The sequence below is a fragment of the Euleptes europaea genome, chromosome 11, assembly GCF_029931775.1.
Source record: "Euleptes europaea isolate rEulEur1 chromosome 11, rEulEur1.hap1, whole genome shotgun sequence".
Classification (NCBI taxonomy): domain Eukaryota; kingdom Metazoa; phylum Chordata; class Lepidosauria; order Squamata; family Sphaerodactylidae; genus Euleptes; species Euleptes europaea.
The window spans coordinates 7030584-7054230 of record NC_079322.1 but is presented as its reverse complement, the minus strand read 5'-3'; the positions used below and the strand labels follow the sequence as shown (position 1 = coordinate 7054230).

The 23647-nt window shown below is 47.1% G+C and overlaps 1 protein-coding gene across 1 annotated transcript in view; it reads left to right on the top strand.

Moving 5' to 3' along the window:
- LOC130484339 (band 4.1-like protein 4B) overlaps positions 1-23647 on the top strand; it is a 98574-nt gene that overhangs the window by 56820 nt on the left and 18107 nt on the right. The window contains exons 3-4 of the mRNA XM_056857291.1: positions 8521-8563; positions 20517-20595. Coding sequence (XP_056713269.1) covers positions 8521-8563; positions 20517-20595 — 122 coding nt within the window. The remainder of the gene's footprint in view (positions 1-8520; positions 8564-20516; positions 20596-23647) is intronic.

Sequence of the window (23647 nt, the reverse complement as noted above, 5' to 3'; positions counted from 1 at the left end):
TGATGACACCCCAGCCCTAAACTCTGGACAAGCTGGGCGGGAGGACGCATATAGATGTTAAACAACATAGGGGAGAGGATCGCACCTTGCGGCACCCCACACACCAGAGGCCGCCGCTGCGACACCTCTTCCCCAATATCTTAATGATAAAGCTACCTGACGTAGCTGCATGGACTTCCAGGCTTGTTCTCTAGGCTACAGAGACATCTGGCCGGAGCAGCTAAAAAGGAAACCTCTCCCACCTTTCTCCAACTCTTTAGCAGGCTCCTCTCCTGTGCCCTCAGTTACCACAAGCCTTTTTTCAGTATGTCTTCTTATAGAAAGGAACTGCTGTACATCGAGACCCACAAATTACAGTCAAGTGTAGCCATAAGAGGTGTGGAGGCTTCCCCCAATAAATGAGTTTGTTAAAAGAATTACTTTTAAAAAGGCAGTTTCTTCCACAGAAGATTTGCCTTCCCTGTAGCAACTACTGCTTTGTAAAAAAAGAAAAAAAAGAATGTTAAATATTACTGTGCAGTGACTGTATTGATCCAGTATTTGTGAATTCCGTTGCAATTGGATCCAGATATTTTACTTGCTTACCTGTGGTTGAGTCTTTTTATTGATTGTGCAGGATAATTTCAGGTTGCTCACCCAGGGAAAGGGAAGTGGAGAGAAGTATTTATTGATTAGTTGTGTGGGTGGGTGTTTTCTTACTGCTGGCACTGAAGTACAATTGAGAAAGAAGCATGTTCCTGAGTGGGTTATATTATTCCATTTAATCTTTGCAATGGCATTAATTGACAGGGCTAGTGATTTTTCTGAACTATGGAAAACAGTTCCATTTTGCTTACAATGAAAACTTTCATACGTGCAGATTATAACCATGAATTGCAGACCTGGTAAATGGGATAATATTAGGTGAGTTTGCATTTATGGAGAGGAATGTGGCAGGCTGTTAAAATGTTTGTGCTTTTGCAAAAAACAAAAAACCTGCCCCCCCCTTTCTATCTATCTATCTTGTTTTTAAAAGGCTGCAGGTGTCAGAGAGGCCATCTGTGGGGCAGAAGCCTGGGGCCTTGTCCCCAAACACAGTCTGTAATATTGGCAGCTTTGAGGAGAGTTTTTGAAGCGGGTCGTGCCTTTGAGTGACTATACTCTTAGAATGGACCACTTCCTGAGAAGTGATATGTTATCTTATTCAGATAGTCACCTACTAAGCAGGGCTCAACGACTTTACCTACTTTTAAAAAGCAAGTCTTTTTATTGATGTACTTCTAGTAAATATGTGTAAATGCAAGTTACAAAGTCTTTACATTCACTTACAATGTATGCGGTAACAATGTATTCAGTTACAATGTATGCAGTAAAGCAAGCAAGTCTTACATACTATTCAGTTTTAAAATCCAGCTTGTAAAATATAACAGTCAAATAAGTCTGATTTAGTCTAAAGTATCTAATTCACATTCTAGAATAATAATTCAAAGCCATACATACTGACACCTTCTTCTGAGACAGTCTGAATGAGGTCTGAAAATCTAGCCTTTCTGCCTTTATTTATACTATTTCAAACCCCTCAATACTGCTGATTCTGAGAAAATTTGGGCTGAGTAGTCCTCCTCAGTAATACTGCTCAGTCCTCCTCCATTGCCTAATATGGGCTTCCTTTTCTTTTAGTCTATTTTACTAAACTATAAACAATCAGTTTTGAGCTTTGTGATAACTCTATATACTCAATTTTAACATCATTCTCATCTCCAGCATAATATTATTTCATTACATTCATTTATGAATCAATAGTATCATGTTTACATGTTTAAATCATAAAACACAATTATTGCTTATATTGCATTATAATGTCATCATTAGTTAGCATTGAATAGCCTTGTAGTTGGAGGGTGGAAAGCATCTCTGTGTATGATGTCATTGGAAGGGCAGGAAGACAGTCTATAGCTGAAAAAATATGAAAAGGGCTCTGCTCTTCTCTATTGAAATGGCTGGAGAAGGTCAGGAAAAAGTAGGGAAAGCTTAGCAAGTCAGTCAGCTGTGACCCTGCTATATTTGCCAGTATATTTCAGAAACATAAGCCTCTGGTTTAATATTTCCAGGCTTTCTTTCCTTCTTAAGAATAACTAAAACGTCAGCTACGGTATATAGTTTGCAGTTTGTTGTGTAGTTTTAGTTTTATAGTGAATTATTCTGCATATGTACAACACAATATCATAGTTCATGGGCTGTAAGATGTCAGAGACTGTGACATTTTCAGCATGCAGGGGCACTGTCCTCTGTTCAGGCTGCCTGCCGGCCAGCAGGTATAACTTTTGAGCCGCTCCTTGGTTTCTCTTTGAAGAAGCAACAGCAGCTTCTGTTGCTTCTCAGTCAGTTGTCAAACTCTCCCCATCCAACAAAAATGCACACATTTAAATACAGGTTTAAAATGCAAGCCTGCGAGTGTGCAGTTTAAACCTGCTTCTCTAGTTGAGGCTCCTGCTGGTAGTTTTGGAACAGGAAAAAACCTAGGCACTCTAATCATACCTCTTTTTTCCGTTTCGTACCTGGTGTGGTCTAGTAACACCTGACTTGGGGGGGGGGCAGATTTAAAAAAGGGGAAAGGAAAGGGTTAACAACCCACTTGCTCTCGTGTTGGGTCAGGGCTCAGGTCTGAATGCCTCCCCTTTTCCCTTAGGTTCACTTTCTGTACTCTGAGAGCCAATGTGGTGTAGCAGTTAAGAGTGTCGGACTAGGATCTGGGAGGCCCTGGTTCGAATCCCCACCCTGCCATGGAAGCAGGCTGGGTGACCTTGGGCCAGTCACACACACTCAGCCCAACCTACCTCACAGCGTTGTGGTGAGGATAAAATGGATGAGAAGAGAATGGTGTAAGTGGCTTTGGGTTCCCATTGGGGAGAAGGCCGAGGTATAAGTGAAATAAACAAACTCTTCTTTGCTAAGCGACTGTGTTGACCTACGCTGAGAAAAGTTGCTTCAGGCTTAATGGGGAGGATAGTTTTCCTCATTCGGCAAGCTTCATTTGACCTCCCCCCCACCCCAATCTACTCACCACCCTCTTAAAGGCTGTAAACCTAGTCACTTAAAAAAACGTTTTTGCAAGTTCAGTTGCCAGTGATGGAGAGGGAGGAGCTGTTTAAACTTCACCTGCTGTCTTCCTCTCTGAAAAGGCTGCCAGTGTTGTGACTGAGTAATCTCATTCAGACACACAAGCTACACGCATACCCACAGGGAAGAGTTAAATCAGCCACCTCTCTTCCTTGCCCGTGACAACTGCTTTCCGCCTCAAATAAATGGAGTTTAGATGAGGCCCATTGATAAGTGGGTTGACCTCTTACCCCATCTGGGTACTGCCCCTCCTGTTCGTGGGCTGGCGTTTGAGGGAGGACGTATGCCTGAAGGGGCCAGGGAGTTCCCCAGCATTAATGGCTTGGGCTGCCGGGCCCCCGGCTGGGGCAGGGGATCTACTGCCTCCAGGCTCTGTCCCCACCACCAATCAGTGGGTCGGTGGAGGACTTAACCGGCAGTGGGGGGAGGCCTAGCCCTGTGTCTCAGCAGTGGTGACGGGGCGACATTGATTCTAGCGCACGCCGGAAGTGACAGCATTGTGTCGCTGAGGACATTCTGATATTTTGGCAAAAACGTCATGGTACAAGCCGTTTTTGCCCAAACACCAGAGCATCCCCACGTTGCCAGAAGTGATGTCGCTTGCATCCCTGGTGCTGAGATGCCGGGCTAGGCCTCCCCCACTCCTGGCAAGTCCCTCCCCCCCCCCCGTTGGTTGCCAGCAGCTACCTGGCAACCCTGCTAATGGCGCGGGGAGCAAAAGGGTGGCTATTTTGGGCATGCTGCATTCCCCTCTGCCCGTTCCCGGCCGGCTAACTTCTTGGCAAAGTCCCCTGCAGCCGCACATCCATGGAGGTAAATGCTTTAGAGAAAGCAGAGTCCTCAGAGCCGTATGTGTCCTACATCAGGTTTTCAAGGCTAACCATGCAATAACAAACATTCCTAACTGTAATGCAAAGTGTAATGTAATCAGTAAGCTTTGTTGGGGGGGGGATAAAGACATTAAAAATGGAGTTGTAATAAATGGGTTCAGATTTCTGCTCCAAAATGAGAATGTTTTCTTTGGATTCATCTTCGTACCTTGACCGCACCACAGTTCCTCCTGTCTGAAAGCTATCATGAGAATGGCTTTTAATTTCCTGTGTTTGCTAGCGATAGGAAACTGCTTAGTTTAACACCTCAGTAAAGGGAAAAACAGCTCTGTAAATATTGTCATCCATCAGCTGTTGCATGCTGAAGACTATTTTGATTCCAGCAGATATATGGAAGATCAGCTAGATTGGAGTTCCAGTAGCAGCTCTGAGACCAATTAGGTTTGGGGAGGTATAAGCTTTCGAGAATCAAAACTCCTTTCATCAGCTACCTGACAACGGTATCTGGCAAAGGGAGGTTTGACCCTTGGAAGCTCCCACCCCGAAAATCTCGTTGGTCTCTAAGGTGCTACTGGACTCAGACCTATCTGCTCTGCTGCGGGCCAACTCCGCCGCCCTCTGAAACTACGTGCAAGATGACGCTCTGTGCAATAGTGGTGCATCTTTTTTGGACTAGACATACCCCTTAGGATTTACAAATTGCAGTTATTCCAAGTCTTTCTCATAAAATGTTGGCTACACTGAAACAGGAGAGCCTCTCAGCTAAGTCTTGAAGCTGAGCCTCTCAGCTAAGAACTCAGCTACGGTAAGTCTTGAAGCTTGTATAGCACATCTATCATAATAGTGAATATTGGGGATCTCTCTACCTGTTGTTTCTTTTTATGCTGAATGCTTTTTAAACCCAAAAAAAAAGGGGGGGGGGAGAATAGCATCACTTGTATACCAAAGAGCCTGTTCAGTTTTCAGTGTAGCATGTTAATGTAGTAAAAAAGAGAAAAAGTCAGGACAGTTGGGCTCCTGTCAGAGCTGCCCTGTTGGGAGATCACTGGGGAGCCACTCGGGAGTTTTCCTGAGGAAGTATTGGGCCATAAGCATAATAAATGAAATACCTAATTATACCTTTATCAGACATCAGCCAGAAGGGGGAAAACTGTGAACTTAACAAATAGCAAATGTTTAGGGTTTAGTTCGGGGTCCCCAACCTTTTTGAGGCTTTGGGCACCTTTGGAATTCTGACGCCGAGCGGTGAGCGCGATCACAGAATAGCTGCCACGGGAGGCAGAGGCCGCCGCAGAATGGCCACTGTGGGAGACGGAGCCACACACAGAGGAAGCCCAAGGGTACAAGGCACCCACAGTTACCACTCTGGGGACTCCTGGTTTAGATTAAGAGGGTAACGCGTCAGGAGTGAGGAGCCCCTTTCCCATAATTTCAACGTGCTTACTCAAATGCTGTGCTTAGGTCTTGCTTCAACTGCTACAGCTTTCACAATTCTCTCTAAAACAGGGGTGGGGAACCTTTTTTCCGCCAAGAGCCATTTGGATATTTATAACATCATTCGCGGGCCATACAAAATTATCAGTTTAAAAATTAGCCGGCCAAGCCCCAAGCAGGCAGCTGCCCCAGATGACCCCCCCCCCCCGCTTGGGCAAGCAGGCAGGCATCCAACCGGTGGCGCACTTGCCCACCTGGTGGCACAGGATGGTCTGTTGCACCAGCCGGGCATAGCCATCCAGCCACACGCCGGAGTTGCTCCTGCTCCTCTACATGGTCAGGGCTGGATTCTACAGCCAGCTCCTGCTACCTCCGCCTGCAGGGATGAAATGAGGACACGCTCTAATATGGAGTTCCAATCTGGATCCAAGCTCTAAATCAGGATGTAGAAAAAATACAATCCAAATTCCTAAGGAAAATTCTAGGATTACCATCCTGTGTCCCCTATGCATCGCTCTGTCTAGAAACAAACCAAATGCATTTGGAAACCAGAGCCTGGCTCATGACAACCAAATTCTGGCTACACTGGCATTTCAAACCAGAGTTCAACAGCTTTGCCCATCATATGCTATCAGAATTTGAATGTGCTAGTTGAACAAATTATATCGAAAGCAAAATTAGATCAATGGAATCCCCTTGGACTCTTTGCTCTGCCTCACAGAGAAATCAGCTTTTGAGCTGATTAAGAACAGGCTTTTGGATATAGATCTGCAGGAGCTTAGAGGAGCGGCCTGCAGTAGATGCTCCCCTATACACTGGAAGCCCGGGACATACAATCAGTCCTTAGCATACTACCTCTCATGCTTAACTGATCCCCAACAGAGAAGGGCTTACATGCTTGCTAGATTTAATGCCCTTCCTTCCGCCTTGCTCTACAGAAGATTCAATAAGGTCTCATATAGGGATAGGGCCTGTCCTTGTGGGGAGGGCAAAATAGAATCAGTTTCCCATGTCCTCCTTAACTGCTCATTTTATTCTAGGGTCCGTTCTCAATTTATTGACACATTATTTGTGGACAGGGGATGGTTACTCACCAAAATTAAGGTGTCTTTCCTCATGACCACCCAGGACCCCATAAAAATTGAATTGGTGACAAGATTCTTACAGTTCGCGATTCAAGAACGTGAGCGCTTGTGCACCAAATAATGCTGGCCTAGTACTGTTAAATTGTCTAATGCACCTTAATTGATTTTACTGTAAAAACTATGGAGTTTCTTGTACTGTACGGATTTTATGTATTTGCTTTTATACACTTTATCTTATGCCAATAAAGGCTACTTGACTTGACTTGAAATGAGGACACACTGGCTAAGAACTCCCCCCCCCCACGCATTCCGGTCCTGCCCCCTTTAACCCCTCCATTGTCACCACTTCCGCCCCCAGCCCTCTTGTAGTACAAAGGGAATACGTTTCTCCATGGCCCAGTTGGGAAAGGGTTAACACAGTTTCTTGGACGGTCCTAGCAGCTCCATAGCTAACGACTCTTCTGCAAAGGGGGATAAAAGGTTCCTTGAATAGAGGCTATTCCTGTCTGCGGGGGGTGGGGGTGGGGGGGAATCACCAGTCTTACATCCTTCTGAGGTAGAGATCTGCCAGGAGTCACGAAGGGCCAGACCAAAAGACTTGGCGGGCCTTAAACGGCCCCCGGGCCTGACATTCCCCACCCCTGCTCTAAAATCAGAGTCATTCTCCTGGAGGTGGGAGAAAGCTCTAAATTTCTTGGGCCCGGAATATCTTATGAAGCTCGTTTTAGGAGTCTGCCTTCTCACTTTGAGGACACTTGGTCCAGGCAGCCTCAGAGGCAGTAAACCTCCGAATACCAATGCCAGAAGGCAACATCAGGGGAAGGCCTCGGCCACTGTGCTCTGTTGTTGGACAGCCAGAGGAACTGGTTGGGCCACCTTATGAGACAGGAGGCTGGACTAGACGGACCACTGGGCTCTTTTGTTCTTGTGGAATAGTACAAGAAGAACTTGCACGTGGGCTTTTCTCTTCTAGTCCTACTAGGGTTCCCACCCTCCAGGTGGTGGCTGGAGATCTCCTGCTATTACAACTGATCTCCAGGCGACAAAGATCAGGTCACCTGGAGAAAATGGCCGCTTTGGCAATTGGACTCTATGGCATTGAAATCCCTCCCCTCTCCAAACCCTGCCCTCCTCAGGCTCCGCCCCCAAAACCTCCAGGTATTTCCCAACCCAGAACTGGCAACCCTAAGTCCTACAGTTGTGTAGCTGCTTTTAAAAAGAAACGTGGTGATGATTTACTATTCAGGACTGTAGTGAATTTAATGATTGGGTCCCACAGATCTGTTACACTAGCAGCCGTGCTTTCCTCTAGTGCAGGCATTCCTCTGGCAATGCTTTTCCCCTGGCAGAAGAGCCTTCAGCTCCTTGGGCTGTGGGGAAATGATGCTGAAAGCAGCACAGATCCGTGGGATCCAGCTCAGTAAGGTTATACTACATCCTGTGTTTCATTGTCTGTGATGATTTCCTTTTATTGATTAAATTGTCAGGCTCCTTGGTGTGCTGTATCTCATGAAGAATATAACCACAAAAGCAATTGACTCCTTCTGTTAGTGTTTGAACAGACATGTTCCAATGAAATCAAGACTGTGGGGCTACTGCAAATATTTATGAAGTAAAGGCTCTTCTCTTGCGTAAAGAGAAGTCTTCTGCTTGTTTCTTTTTAAACTAGAGCAGGGGTCCCCAACTTTTTTTTTTTTGAGCCTGCGGGCAACTTTGGAAGTCTGACACAGGGCCATGGGCGCAATCACAAAAATGGCTGCCACGGGAGGTGGAGCCAATCACAAAATGTCAGGGAGCAAAGTTATACATAACTCGTATTAGTACCTCTTTAACATTTCAAGCAGAAGCTCTGTTTAACATGATGCATTTTAATCTGCCAATCCAACCAGAAGCCCTGCTGGTCAAAAGCCCCACCTAACTCGGCCCACTTTCTAAAAGCACTTGGCGGGCATCAGGAAAAGTATGGGTGGGCGCTGTGGGACTCACAGGCACCATATTGGGGACCTCTGAGCTAGAATAAACGACCAGCAAAGTCCTGCCCCTTTTTCTAAACAAGGCTTTTCTTTTCCTAGCACTGGCTGGACCTTTCGAAACCCATCAAGAAGCAAATAAAAAGTAAGTATGGCGAGTCTGATACGTGATTCTTTTTTTCTGGATAACTTTGGTCAGGCCTGGTTCAGGTATAGGTGAGCATTTCCGGAGCCCTAGGTGTCTAGTTAACTTTCCTATATCAGATCATTCATCCCCAGGCAACAGGTAAACCACATAACAATTTGGTTCATTATAGGTAAAGTATACAAGCAAAAATATTATTGCAGAGTATTGACCCAATTTTATCTTTTTAATAAAGTACAAATATTTAAATTTTTAACATTAACTTGCTTTTTATAAAAAGATACTGTCCATTGATTCTGCTTATAGGAAAGCAATTTACTGAGCCCATTAAATATCTTACCCAAAATAAGCAGGTCAAAAGAGGAGGAGTCCCTTCTAAGAAACAGCTAATAGTCCAGACTCACATGTCCACCGGTTTTCAAAATCATCTTAAATAATAGCTAGCTGCTCTATTCGATAGGGCTCACATTCATGGCTAACTAATCAGCAGTCAATATATCTAGTTCTTATCATGGCAAAATGCGTGGATAGTTAAATCCGGAGTTTAGAACCATGAACAAACCTTTCTACAAACCTGAGTAAGCTCTAGGTTTACAAAAAAAACAATGGAAATCTGAAATAAATAAGCTGGAGGGTTAACCCCTCAGAATACAAGAAGCATCTGTAGCTTTAAAGAACAAATGCCCTCATAGAATCACAGAGTTGGAAGGGACCACCAGGGTCATCTAGTCCAACCCCCTGCACAATGCAGGAAATTCACAACTACCTCCCCACCCACACCCCCAGTGACCCCTACTCCATGCCCAGGAGATGGCCAAGGTGCCCTCCCTCTCATGATCTGCCTAAGGTCACAGAATCAGCCTGGCTGACAGATGGCCATCTCTGTTGCCGTTGTTAGGCTGCCAGGCTTCGTCTTGGGTGCCCCAGCTTTCCACCACCTCAACGCTGATTTGAACGCTGTATGTAAGCCACCCCCTTTGTACTGTTGGGGTTGGGGCACAATTGCACGAGGAGCGAGTTTGCTTCCCCTGGAAGGTGGCGGTTTGGACTGTGCTGTGTTTGTGTCTCTCTCTTCCCCCAGATATGCACAAAGTGGAGCCCTTGTACTTACCACGCAGAGTCCTTCCTGTTTTAATTCTGGGGGGGGGCTCAGTTATCATAATTTTTGGGGGGGCTCAGAGCTAAGCTAATTAGACAAGTATTTTTTGGGGAAGCAGAAACCCAGTTCTCTGAAGGCAAAAGAAAACCTGCTCTAACAGAAGACCCCAACCTGCAAATGGGTAAGAACCAGTATGAGTATCTGATTAGGACAGACTCCAGTTTTATTCCACTATGAAACTTACTGGGTGTCCCTGAGCCCTCTCAGCCTCACCAATCTTACAGGGTTGTTGTGAGGATAAAAAGGGGAAAAAGGAGATTCATGTAGGCCAACCTGAGCACCCTGGAGAAAGAAAAGGAGAAAACTGTGGAAGATAGACTGAGACCCTAACAGTATCTGAAATTAGGGTGGTGACACAGAAATACATGTTTAATGTGTATTTTCCTCACTACATTGCACTGCTCAAATTATGGAGCAAGATGAGCAGCTTCCTGTTCACCGAGTGTAAAACCTCAGCAGTTGGAGCTCTGGGGCAACTGCTGAGGGTCAGGACTAACAGTGCATTCCTAAGGAGAGTTACTCCAGTCTAAGCCCATTCATTTCAATGGGCTTAGTCTGGAGTAACTCTCCTTAGGAATGCACTGTAAGTGAGCAAGATGCTGATCTCCTATCCTCAAGCCTCAGCAATCTTGCACTGCTGCTCCATAGGCAAGAAGAACTTCCCAAAGGTTAATTCTTCACACAGTTCCTAAAACAAACAAGGGGATGTACTAAAAGGTATGACAGGATTGCCCATTGGAAACAATGGGAGTGGCTTGAAGGCCCATTGGAGATAATGGGATCCAGAAATGCCAATTCTTGCATGGGCTCCATTGAAATACATTACAGCACAAAAAGAGTTGCAAAGAAGGAGAGCCCCCAGAGTGGAATGACGGTTCCTGCCAATAGAATCTGTGCTCTGGGACTAGAATGACAGGTTGCAGAATGGAATGACAGCCCCTGGGAATAGATTCAGTGCTCTGGGACTGGAATGACAGGATGCAGAGTGGAATGACAGCCTCTGGGAGTAGCAGAAGTGTTTGGGAATGGAATGACAGCCCCAGAATGCTTCTGCTACTCCTAGGGGCTGTCATTACACTCTGCGACATGTCATTCCAGTCCCAGAGTACAAATTCTGATCCTTGGGGAAATTCTGTTCCCAGGCAGCCACCGCCCACCCCAGTCCAGACTTGTGTGCTCCCCAACCAAGGCAGCCCCCCCCCCCCAGTCTAGATCAAATTTAATGCCAGGTACCAGAGATACAAACTATATAGAAGACACAGGCAAAGCCTATTAATGATATTATTTTTACTTTTTTTCTTACTTAAAATGCAAACATGCTTTAAAACAATAACAAAAATAATATCATTAATTGACTTTGCCTGTGTCTTCAATGAAGTTTGTATCCCCGGTACCTGGCATTACATTTTATGGTATTTACGGTATTTGTTTACTTTGTACACATGGCCCGGCCCAACCAAGTGACATTTATGTCATATCCGGCCCTCGGAACAAATGAGTTCGACACCCCTGCTTTAGTATATATTTTATTCTTTTCCAAAGAGTTGATAAAGTATTTCATATTCCGTGTTAGTTTCCAACAATTACAATTTCCACAGGCAAAATGCCCCTGAGGAGGATTAGTGCCAGGTAGGACCCTTGGATGACTAACACATTTTTGAGTGTTGCTATGAACAGGATGTTCCCTCAGATGCTTAGTCCTCCTAAAAGCAGTCATGGGTTTCTTATTGCATAAAGGAACATTCTCTAGCTAATACCAGTTTTTTTATGAATACTCTTTTTCATGCCCACACTTACATTAATGTTTTTAAAAAAATTATATTTCTAGCACACACACCGAAGCCAGGCTCAGGGCGAGGAACAACAAGGGTCATTAAAATACATATAAATACCAGTTAAAACATCTTAATTAAAATACAGTTCCACATTATCTAATCATTAAAACACATCATAGAATCATAGAGTTGGAAGGGACCACAAGGGTCATCTAGTCCAACCCCCTGCACAAGGCAGGAGATTCACAACTACCTCCCCCCACACACCCCCAGTGACCCCTACTCCATGCCCAGAAGTTGGCCAAGATGCCCTCCCTCTCATTATCTGCCTAAGGTCATAGAATCAGCATTGCTGACAGATGGCGATCTAGCCTCTGCTTAAAAACCTCCAGGGAAGGAAAGCCTACCACCTCCCGAGGAAGCCTGTTCCACTCAGGAACCACTTTAACTGTTGGAAAATTCTTCCTAATGTCTAGACAGAAACTCTTTTGATTTAATTTCAACCTGTTGGTTCTGGTCCAACCTGCTGGGGCAACAGAAAACAACGCAGCACCATCCTCTATATGACAGCCCTTCAAGTACTTGAAGATGGTTATCATATCCCCTCTCAGTCTTCTCCTCTTCAGGCTAAACATACCCAGCTCCTTCAACCTTTCCTCATAGGACTTGGTCTCCAGACCCCTCACCATCTTGTTTGCCCTCCTCTGGACGCATTCCAGCCTGTCTACATCCTTTTTAAATTGCGGTGCCCAAAACTGAACTCTAGGTGAGGTTGAACCAGAGCAAAGCGATACCATCACTTTGCGTGATTTTTGCCAGGCAGCCTGTCGAGCAAACATGGGGGGAAGGGGATGGGTTCCCCTCAGGCATGAGTCTCCTACTTGTTATCTTATAATTTAAAACATCAATAACATTATCGATACTCATGTATCATCTTTAAATATATTATACTAGCATACCATTTCTAAACTATTAGAGGCCATTTTTTTAGTCTGTTGCTGCTGCTTTGTTCTGTGTCTCTCTTCAAAGTTGTGCTCTGGTTTCCTTGAGTCCCTGTTTTTCATGTCTCATTGTTAGCTTGAAACACCAAGTCTGCCCTGATTCTGGCTTGCAAAAGAATCCTCCATGGTATGGTGATCAGGAGTGGTGGACTCTAATCTGGAGAACTGGGTTCGATTCCACACTCCTCCACATGAGTGGCGAACGCTAATCTGGTGAACTGCGTTGGTTTCCCCACTCCTACACATGCAGCCTGCTGGGTGACCTTGGGCTAGTCACAGTTCTCTCAGAACTCTATTAGCCCCACCTACCTCACAGGGTGTCTGTTGTGGGGAGAGGAAGGGAAGGAGATTGTAATCTGGTTTGATTCTCCTTAAAAGACAGAGAAAGTCGGCATATAAAAACCAACTCTTCTTCTTCTCTTTAGCCTAGACCAGCAAGTGCTCCCTTATATTCTTGGCCATGTCTGTGACTTCTTTGCTGTTTCTCAAGCAGCAGATACCACTTGTCAGCTGCATTCTGTGCTTTTCTCTCTTTCAAAAATGATAATTAAAAGCAGGGTGTGTGTGTGTTTACTAGTGAGACTTTCAGTAATTTCCCTGATGCTATCTACTTTGGTGCTTCTCTTGGAAGATTCTCATTCAGGCCAGAAATATGCTATGTTTGAACACAGATTCTATTGTACCTGATGGATGCTACTCCTGCCATAGCATTGTTGAAGCTAAGCAGGTGTGGAGTTGACCTTTGCCTTCATAGATGACCACCAAGATTCCTGGCCTCAGCAAGCCATTTATGTGTGTAACCTACCCTTGTGCTTTCCAAGAAAGTGCAGGATAGGAGCATTGCCAATAAACCTTTAAACTGAATTAATTTGAACTGGGTAACTCTAGGTCAGCGCTGGGCTGTCTCATTTAAACTTATGTTAAAAACTAGAGTCTCACAGATCCCCTGCCTGTACATTTAGAAGATATCAGGAATCACACTGAAAATCTCTTTACATTTAAGATGATGGATTTGTGACTCTGAGTGTGTTCAATTTCTAGTGCTGTGTTTCTAGTTTAAAAAAAAAAGGCGTTAGTCAGAGTCTCCCTGTCATCTGTCTAACTTTTTTGGCAGTCTTTAATCTACTGAATTTAGGATATTTTATACCGGTTGACTATCCTTTATATCAACTGCTTGGGACCAGAAGTGGTCTGTATTTCCATATTTTGGAATATTGGCATGTACATAATGAGATATCTTGGGGATGGGACCCAAGTCTAAACACGAAATTCATTTATGTTTTATATACACTTTATACACATAGTGTAATTTTAAACTTACTTTAAAAATATTTTGTGTACATTGAACCATCAAAAAGCAAACTGATGTGCTGTTGAGGGCCTTTGAATAACACCTGTATGCCGGCTTAAAAAGTCTGGTTTTCGGGTCAGTCTGGATATCGGATATCTGGATATGGGATACTCAACCTGTGCACAGTTGTCTCTTCCTCCCTTTTATCCCCATGTGAGAGAAGTTAGACTGAGAGAATATCTGACCCAAAGTCATCTAGTGAATCCTTGTGGAAATTTGAACCTGGTAGTTGCCAGTTTTAGCACTCGACCTCCTGTGTTCTCGAGATAGAAATGGTCCCCTCCCCACCACTTAATAGGGGAGGGGCACAGGGCAGACATGTGATCTAGAATAGCTGCTGTTTTACTCTAGGCCCTGCCGTGCCAGTTGCTCCTCATTGGAGCAGCGGGAACAAAATGGAGGGGTGATTGGCATCGAGCCAATGCCGCAATGACATTTCCAACACACGAACATGGCAGTGATATCGCTGCATCTGCATAACACTCTAGGAGTCATCTAGTACTCTATGGGTTTTAAAACATTAAAGTTTTGGGTGAATTCTAGAGTGTCGTGTCTCTTACAGGTTTGCACTGGAAGTGGCCTGTTTGTTGTCAGTCTACCTCCCATTCTCCCAGAGGTTCATCGGCGTGGCTTCTGTGCAGTCCCACACATGGGTACTGTGCAGGCCAGCCGCGGAGAACTTATGCTGGAAAGCTCTAGAATCTTCGGGCCTCTCTTGCCCCTCCCCTGTCCTCGGCTCTTCCCTCCTAAGCGGTCATGTGACAGGGAGGGGCGAGCGGCCGTCCCTACAGTTCTTTCTTCGCCGTCGCGTAAGATAGAATGTTTTCTGGTGAGCTCCTATTTTTAAGTCGTCATATGGAAGATATGATGGCCCTTTTCAAAAAATGTTCCTCGTGCGGCTATAAAATGTCGCAATTAGACGAGCACGACGAGTGCATCTATTGCCTGGGGGAGGATCATATCACCGCGTCCTGCAAACATTGCAGTTCACTTACCCACCGCTCCTGCCGGGACAGGGCCCTGAAACTTAAAGCCTTTCTCTACGAGAAATCCCTTGCTCCCGTCCTTAAGGCCTCCACCAAAAAATCCCCTTCTTCATCCTCTAAGAAGATGAAAAAGGCAGACGCCTCTACTAGCTCCAAGAAGATGGCATCGTCTACTACAGGGGCCCCTGAGAAATCTCCCCGTCGCGACAAAGAACCGAGCAGCCAGCGTCGGTCGACGTCGAGGAGGGGCTCGACACCACCAAAGAGCTCGACGTCGAAGAAGGGATCGGTGCCGGGACATCCCTCGACGCCTAAGGAGGACTCGGCACCGAGGACCATCACGACTCCTAGAGAGGGTTTGGAGAAGACCGGATCGGCACCGAAGACTTCCCCGTCAACCTCTCTTAAGGATATGCGGTGATCCCCTTCCTTGACCCAGCAGCGCGGTTCTATCGAGCGTCATCAGGTCTGGCGAGTCTCTCCTTCCTTCGCCAGCTTCCTCTCAGGGACGCCACAGCTGCGCTCCATCGCAAGGGAAAGACTCCAGGGAACGGAGAAATTCCAGCTCCCCCAAGTGGAAGAGGTCCCCCCGTGAGGAGCAGATGTACTTTCCCCCATAGGATCATGATGTGATAGTGATCCCGGATTTTCATTCTGACTCCGACATGCGCGCACGCCAATCTGCCGAGTCACACCGCAGCAAGTGTTACTGATCCCGTCAGTATTGGGATCAAAGGGGCAGCTGCTCCTGCTGCCGCTTCCCACCTCCTCGTCAAAGAGATAGCAGACGATGGGATTCACCTCGTGGTCATGACGCAACTAGAGATCCCGAACGACCCCGGGACCCTTCACCACGAAGGAGCCCAGATCGGCACCGATCTCATTCATCTGGCGAGCGTCGAGAGGACCATCAGCACCGAGGAACTCCACCCGATTCACAACGGCGGGCCTCGACATCGAGGGGCTGTTCCAGATCGCCAAGAGACCGCAAAGTGAGGGCATTGATGCCGCAGGCTTCGACGTCGAGAGGTGCTGCCCGCACGACGAGGCAGGTCTTCCAGTCGGACCCCTCGGACTCTGACGAGGACACTAGATTATCCCATAGGGGTTCTGAAACTTCGTCTTGGCCCTCGCCTGATGACGTGGTGGGCGATCCATTCCCTGTCCCCCCTTTGGAGGATATTAGGGGCTATAATGACCAGTTAGCTAGAATGGCCTAAGCCCTTGGGCTTAAGGTTGATCCCGCACAATCCAGGGAGGAGGATCCCATAATGGACGTCCTGTACTCCCCTGAGTCCGAACCAGTGGCTATCCCCATGGTGAAGGGCGTCAGAGGAATTGCCCTTACTAATTGGCCTAAGCCAGCTTCTTATCCGTTAATCCCCAGGAAGGTGGATAACCTTTATAGGGTACAGGAAGGTGAATTCCCATGCCTATACCAGCCACCCCCAAAGTAGCTCTCTGGTGGCGGATACTCTCCCAGCCAGGGGGAAAGCTCAATCTCCTGGGTCACAGGCTTTACTCTGTAGGTTCCCTAGGTTTAAGGGTAGCCAACCATAGTGCATTGATGCGACGTTACCAAATGTTACTTTGGGAACACGTCACTGATTTATTCCCTGATGTAATGGAGGAAAAAATAAAGGTAGCCAAAGCCATGCAATCGGAGGGCTATCGCTTAGGCTGTCATCAGCTTTATGCGGCCAGGCACGATGCCGATGTCGCCAGTAAGACCTTGGCGTCCAGCGTGGCATTAAGGCGCTTTTCTTGGCTCCGTTCTTCTAATTTGCCGCAGGAAGCCAAAAATAGATGGAGGGCATGCCGTTCGATGAACCAAGCCCTCTTTAACCAAGCCTCTGACGAATACCTTTATAAGTACAAAAAGGATCGGGCTGTCGCCAAATCATTAGGCATTACAGCACCTGGGCCTTCAACCTCATCCTTCCGCTCCAAGTATAGACCCAGACAGAATCCCCCCTTCTATAATAGAGGGTATCGTTTCACTCCTTACCAATATTCGGGGCAAACCCGACAGCCCTTTAATCCACCTGACCAGAGGAGGTTTCCCCCCGAGAATAGGGGAAAGAGGGGTGATAGGTCTCCACAAGGCAGACTGAACCCAAAGAAGGGCTCGCAATGACTAACCGTTCCTGTTTCTGGTTTACCTGCCCTACGTTTCCTGGACAGGTTGTCTCCATTCCACTCTGAATGGGCTCTCATTTCAGTAGACCAATGGGTGTTATCCATAATAAAACATGGTAATTTTTTGGAATGGCTGGATCGTCCTCCTTTCTTGAATCCTCCCTTAAGAGATACTCAGGTTCTCCCCATGTTACGGGATGAGGTCGCAGAATTGCTGCAGAAGGGTGCGATCAGCCAGGTTCCTAAGGATCAGATCGGATCCGGGTTCTAATCACCCTATTTCCTGGTGGATAAGAAGGGTGGTGGCAAGAGACCCATTCTGGATCTCCGGGAATTGAACAAATTCATACGTGTTAGACCCTTCAGGATGGTGTCCATCCAAGAGGTGGGGACTTTGTTGGTTGCAGGGGCATTCTTTGCAGTCTTGGACTTCAAAGATGCCTATTTTCACATAGCCATTCACAAGTCTTGCAGGGTTTCTCCTGTGAAGGTGACCATTTTCAATACAACGTCCTCCCCTTTGGACTAACTACTTCTCCCCGAGTATTCACGAAGTGTGTTGGGGAGGTGATAGGTCATCTGGCTACTCAAGGCATTATTATTTTTCCCTACCTCAACGACTGGCTGGTGGTCGGCTCTTCCCCCAGCGAGGTTCAAGAGAGCGTACAGGTTATCTTGCATCTCCTAAACAGGTTGGGTCTCATTGTCAACGAGACCAAATCTAGACTCGAGCCCACTCAGAGCATCGAATTCATTGGGGCGGTCTTGGATGCTCAACGGGCCAGGCTATCCCCCCCCCTCCAGAGAGCGAGGGCTATTCAATCCATGGTGGAAGCTTTCCAGAGGAACCGTTTTCAAAAAGCGGTACGCATACAGACACTTTTGGGCCTCGTGGCCTCCACCACAGCGGTGGTTCCCCTGGCCAGGCTCAGAATGAGACCTCTCCAATCGTGGTTTCTTCAGCACTTCCGCCCAAATGTAGATCGTCAGGGGAAGATGCTGTCTATCCCTAGAGGAGTACTTCGATCCCTCAACTGGTGGGGCCAAGAGTGCAATCTCCTGGTAGGAGTACCATTCGGGGTGCCATCACATGACATCCAGTTATTGACAGACGCTTCCCTAACGGGATGGGGCCGCATTGTGATCACCTACAGACAAGAGGGAGGTGGTCCTTGGAGGAGTCACAATTGCACATTAATCTCCTCGAGCTCAGGGCTATAAGATATGCTCTGATTTCTTTCGCAGGGACTATTCAGGACAAAAGGATCCTGATCGCAACAGACAACGTGGTCGCGAAGTACTACATAAACAAACAGGGTGGTACAGGATCGCGACGACTCTGCGAGGAGGCCCTCCGCTTTTGGGAGTGGGCCGTCCAACACAATGTCTACCTCACGGCCATTCACATTGCAGGACAGTCAAATGTTGTGGCTGATGCCCTCAGCAGAGATTCCGATTGGCAACACGAGTGGTCTTTAAACAACCACATTTTGGCTCAACGGTGGGATCGCTGGGGCACCCCTGCGGTAGATTTATTTGCTACAGGGGACAACACAAAATGCCCCACCTTTACTCAAGAGCCGCAAGGGATCCGAGGTCAGATCCCATGGACCGGGCGATTGATGTACACCTTTCCCCCGCTTTCCTTAGTGCACAGGGTGGTGAGCAAGATAGCTGTAGAGGAGGCCCAGGTGATCTTGGTAGCCCCCTTTTGGCCAAAGAGGCTGTAGTTCCCCCTGCTCTGGAAACTGGTACAGGGGCGGTTCTGGGAACTCCCGATAACCCCGGACATGATTTCAATAGGGGAGGTGTGGCATCACGATCCTGCTACGCTCCACCTCACAGCATGGCTGATCCAATGATGGGGGACATCCCCAGGGAGATGGCAGAGGTAATCGTGGCAGCTAGAAAGCCTTCTACCAGGCGTTCGTATAGTAGTAAGTGGAGCGAGTTCGAAATCTGGGCAACAGAGAAGGGTTTAAGTCCAAACTCGTGTCTCCTGGCTAGGGTACTAGAGTATCTTTTATCCCTGAAAGGAAGGGGAATGGCGAATTCGTCTGCAAAGGTACACTTGGCGGCCATTTCGTCTTTGCATGATGGAGTGAGAGGTCGGTCTCTCTTCTCGCAGCTGTTATGTAAACGGTTTTTAAAAGGTCTCAACAATACTTTTCCCCCTGTGAGGGCGCCCTTGCCACAGTGGAACCTTACCAGGGTGTTGGCCCAACTGATGACCAAACTGTTCGAACCGTTGCATCGTGCCTGCTGTATTAGCTATAAAGTGGCATTTTTGGTATCCATTACTTCCGCCAGGAGGGTCAGCGACCTGTCTGCTCTACGTCATGACCCCCATTTCCTTAAGGTGTATAGTGACAGGGTGGTCCTTCACACCAGTATTGATTTCCTCCCTAAGGTGGTTTCCACGTTCCACATGTCTCAGGAGATAGTTTTACCCAAGTTCTTCCCAGATCCACTGACGGTCGAAGAACGGCGCCTGCACACATTAGATGTCAGACAGGCTCTTTTATTTTACTTACACAGATCAAAACAATATCGTAAGGAGGATAATTTATTTGTGGGTTTCTTTGGCCCAAAAAAGGGAGGTAGGGCCTCACCTCAGACCATCTCACGATGGCTGACCAAGGCCATCTCTATCGCCTACCAGGCGGCAGGCAAGAAGTGTCCCCTCAATCTTCGAGCACACTCAACCAGAGCATTGGCCTCCTCGGCCGCTTTCCTGGGATCCACTAGTCTGTTGGATATTTGCCGGGCTGCGACCTGGTCCAGCCCAGCCACCTTTGTTCGCCACTATTCCATGGATGTTGGCATCCGCGGTGACTCCGTGGTGGGGGTGGCAGTTTTGAACACAGTTCTGTAAGGGAAATAAAAAGTTATTAGTTGCAACCTTACTCCCGCCTCCTGTGTTTCATTAGCGTGCTATTCTCCCATGTGGGACTGCACAGAAGCCACGCCGATGAAAAACAGTGTTGCTTACCTGTAACTGGTGTTCATCTAGTGGTCTTCTGTGCAGGCACACATCCCTCCCTCCATCCCTGCTGTGGTTGCTCTCTTGCAGGTCAATTCCGCGGCGGCAAAGTGGAGAACTGGAGGGACGGCCAGTCGCCCCTCCCCGTCACATGACCGCTTAGGTGGGAAGAGCCGAGGACGGGGGAGGGGCAAGAGAGGCCCGAAGATTCTAGAGCTTTCCAGCATAAGTTCTCCGCGGCTGGCCTGCGCGTGCGCAGTACCCATGTGTGTGCCTGCACAGAAGACCACTAGATGAACAACAGTTACAGGTAAGCAACACTGTTTTTTAACTGGTTTGACCCTCAGGGTCCCATTTCTGAGTCTTGTGGTCTGCTCTGCTCTCTACCTCTCCAGAAGCACTGCCTCTGGGCTCCCTGCCGTTACACTATTTTCTCCTTCACCCTCTGTCACATTAGCGCCATTCAAACCAGAGTTTCACTAAAAAAAAAAAAATCCCGTATGATGCTGTAACATACATTTAATCTTGTTTATTGTGTGGTTTCTGTTTCTTTGTGTAGTTGGGCCACCCTATGCGTTGCACTTCCGGATCAAATACTATTCATCAGAGCCAAACAACCTCCATGAGGAATTCACAAGGTAGGAAGGAATCCTGAATTGTAGCACTTAATACACGTTATGAGAGTTGGGGGTGGGGGTAAACGTTTGCTTGCCCTTTTTCTGGAGCTGTTCAGCAAGCAGAGTCTGTGTAGCTTTTGCTTAAACTTATTTATTTGGGATGTCTATATGGGACCTCCTCAGAACCCTGCTTGAGGCGGCTTATAGGTAAAAACCAGTAAATGGCTGTTCATTGGTTTTTTTGTTACCAGGTGTGGCCTGATTTGCATAGCTATCCAGTTTCAGCTCCTGCTGTTGGGGCTTTGTGGAGTCCTGCTCATTAAATCTGGCCAGAATTTAGCAAATGCAAGAAGCTTCTTTGTGCAAATGAACGTGTCTTCGGTATATTTGACACGTCCCCCTTAACCTTCAGCAAAGGGTTCAGGAGTTAGCAACAGGAGTGCACGCCCGGTCTTCTCAAGTGCAAATTTCCCAGCTCCCACCTTAACTTCATTTAAGGGGTGCGTCTGCTCAGAGTTTGAACATATATGAAACTGTCTTATATGGAATTGGACCGGGTGGTTGATCCGCCCCATGCTGTCCAGTCTGACTGGCAGCAGCTCTCAAAGACCTTGGCCAGAAGTCTCTCTAAGGTGCTCGTATTTGGAAGGACATTGGCTGAACCTGGGCTTTCTGCATGCACAGAAACCCTGGCTTTCTGTAGCTTGATGACTGAGCCGCAGACCTTTCCAAGTTAAGCCACAGTTCCAATGCAACTTTAGGTCTTAATCCAGCTGAATCCCACTTAATCACAGGCCTTCACCATTGGACGAGGGGGGGAATTCAGTGGCCAGAGATGAACGTCTTGACTGTGGTGAAGCTGGGTAAAGCCATGAGCTTTGAGGATCAGATATTTACTGAGCCAGTCTTGGGAAGATTCTAGAAATCTGATTAGCCGCCTTGGAGGGGCACACCATTTGTCAGTGATGGTTTCCCTTGGCTTGTCGCTAAAGAGAAGCGAATTCTTCTCCTTAACGTCCAACATGTCATTAGAAGTCCTTAACATTGAGGCTTGGGTCTTCTAAACTTTCCACATGAGTTCTGGCCACTGTCAGGGTGGTTCTATTGTAAGGCTTTTTTTCTATGGATTTTATTGATGGCCCAGGAGGGGTTCTTTAGATGAAAGGGAGGGTGAGTTTTGCTGGTCTGTTCACACACACACACACACACACACACTGACCTTCTGCTCCTTCCTCATGTGTCTCTTTGGGGGAGGGAGCATTTTGAGCTGCAGTGGGAGCAGAAGAAAGACATGTGTTGATGGAGAAATCTCTTCCACCAGTGGAAATTTCTGGTGGATCCAACCCTCTGCAGGAGAAATTCCACGAATGGGTATCATAGATGCAAGAGTATAGTCAGGTTTCTTGGAAATGGAGAATAAGGTTGGCATACTTCGAACATTCTTTGTTCTTGCTGCGTTTTACTCAGAAAGCAGAAGCGTATGGCTGTTGTTCCCTAGTAGTCATGAGAACATGGAGCAAGGAGAGAAAGTGGAAGAGGGAGGGAGAATGCGGCAGCACTGAGTGTTCAGTCCTGCACTTGCTCGCTTTCTGTCCTGTGTCCCCCACACACACACACATACTGGGGATGAAAAGAATCTTACAAAGAAACACCAAAATATAGTTTAGACCCCAACATGGTACCCATGGGCGACTTGGCACCCACTGACACTCTTGTCTGGCGCCCACCAAATGTTTTTAGGATATGGGTGGGGCCAGGTAAGGCTTTTGCCCTGCAAGGCTTCTGGTTGGCTGATGGAGATTTGATCGACTGTGCAGACTTTTTAAACTGCTGCGTTGGCAGCAGCTACCATGAAACCACAAAGATCTTCACTGTGTGTTTGAAGTTAAGCTGCTGCAGTCGTTTCGTGGCTGGCTCTGCCTCCTGCAGCACCCATTTTGTCGCTGCACCCACCGTGCTCTGTTAAGAGTTCCAGAGGTGCCTGCAGGCTCAGAAAGTTTGGGGGGCATCATTTAGACAAACAAAAGAAATATATACAATACAACATCGTGGGTCGTCCGTGAATCCACTGGCCCTACTGATTCTGGGCCACAGATTGGGAGCCAAGAGCCCTTTGGGTCTTGCCAGAAGCCTTGTGTCCCGGCACGCTCCAGGGCTTAAATACCTGCAACAGGGTGGGAAACAGCTGCTCAGCCTTGATCTCACACAGCTGGCAGAGGTGTTCCAGATTTCCTCTCTCATATGCCACTTACTTAGAAATAAGCAGGCCTTATTTCCAAGTATGTGTATCTGATGTGTGGCTGTAAGTATTAGGGCACTGTGGGGGTCCCCACCCTTTGTGAGCCTTTTTGACACCTTTCCAATTCTGAGCCTCTTTGACACCTTTAGAATTCTGATCCAGTGTGGCGGATGCAGCCACAAAATGACTGCCACAAGAGGCAGACCCAGTCATAAAACGGCTGCTGCAGCTTACCTTCCGTCACACAGTGAAGATCCTTGTGCTGTGGGAGCAGCTGTTACCAAAGCAACCTTTTAAAAAATCTGCACAGCCACTCAAATCTCCAGTGACCAATCAGAAGTCTTGCTGGGAAAAAGGCCCACCTGGCCTTTACCACTTTCTAAAAATCCTTGGTGGGTGCCGTGTCACCCACAGGCACCACGTTGGGGGCCCCTGCAGCACTGCTTAATGTCCTCAGATGAAAATAATGGATGAAATGAAGTCCATCGTTCTGGTATTCAGAGTTGGCAGGCCTCCTTCAACAGTTATTCTTCACATTTGCCTTTTCAGCCTGTTTTGACCTTGTCTTACAGTAGCTTAGTCTTGGTGTATATTTCTCTGCCTTAATTATGAAATGGAGTGCATTTTCCCTCTGCGTTTCTCTACGGTGGAACAGGCAGGTTCTTCAAACTATGCATAGCTAGGGAGGGCAACTCTCAGCTCCCTATATCCTTATGCAGCGGAGGGACGCTGGGCTACATCCTGTATTGGAAAGGTCGTACAAGTCAGCAGATATTCTGGTTGCTTATAAGATCATAGCTCAGCAATTTCAGAAGCTTTCTGCCCTAGGCAGTT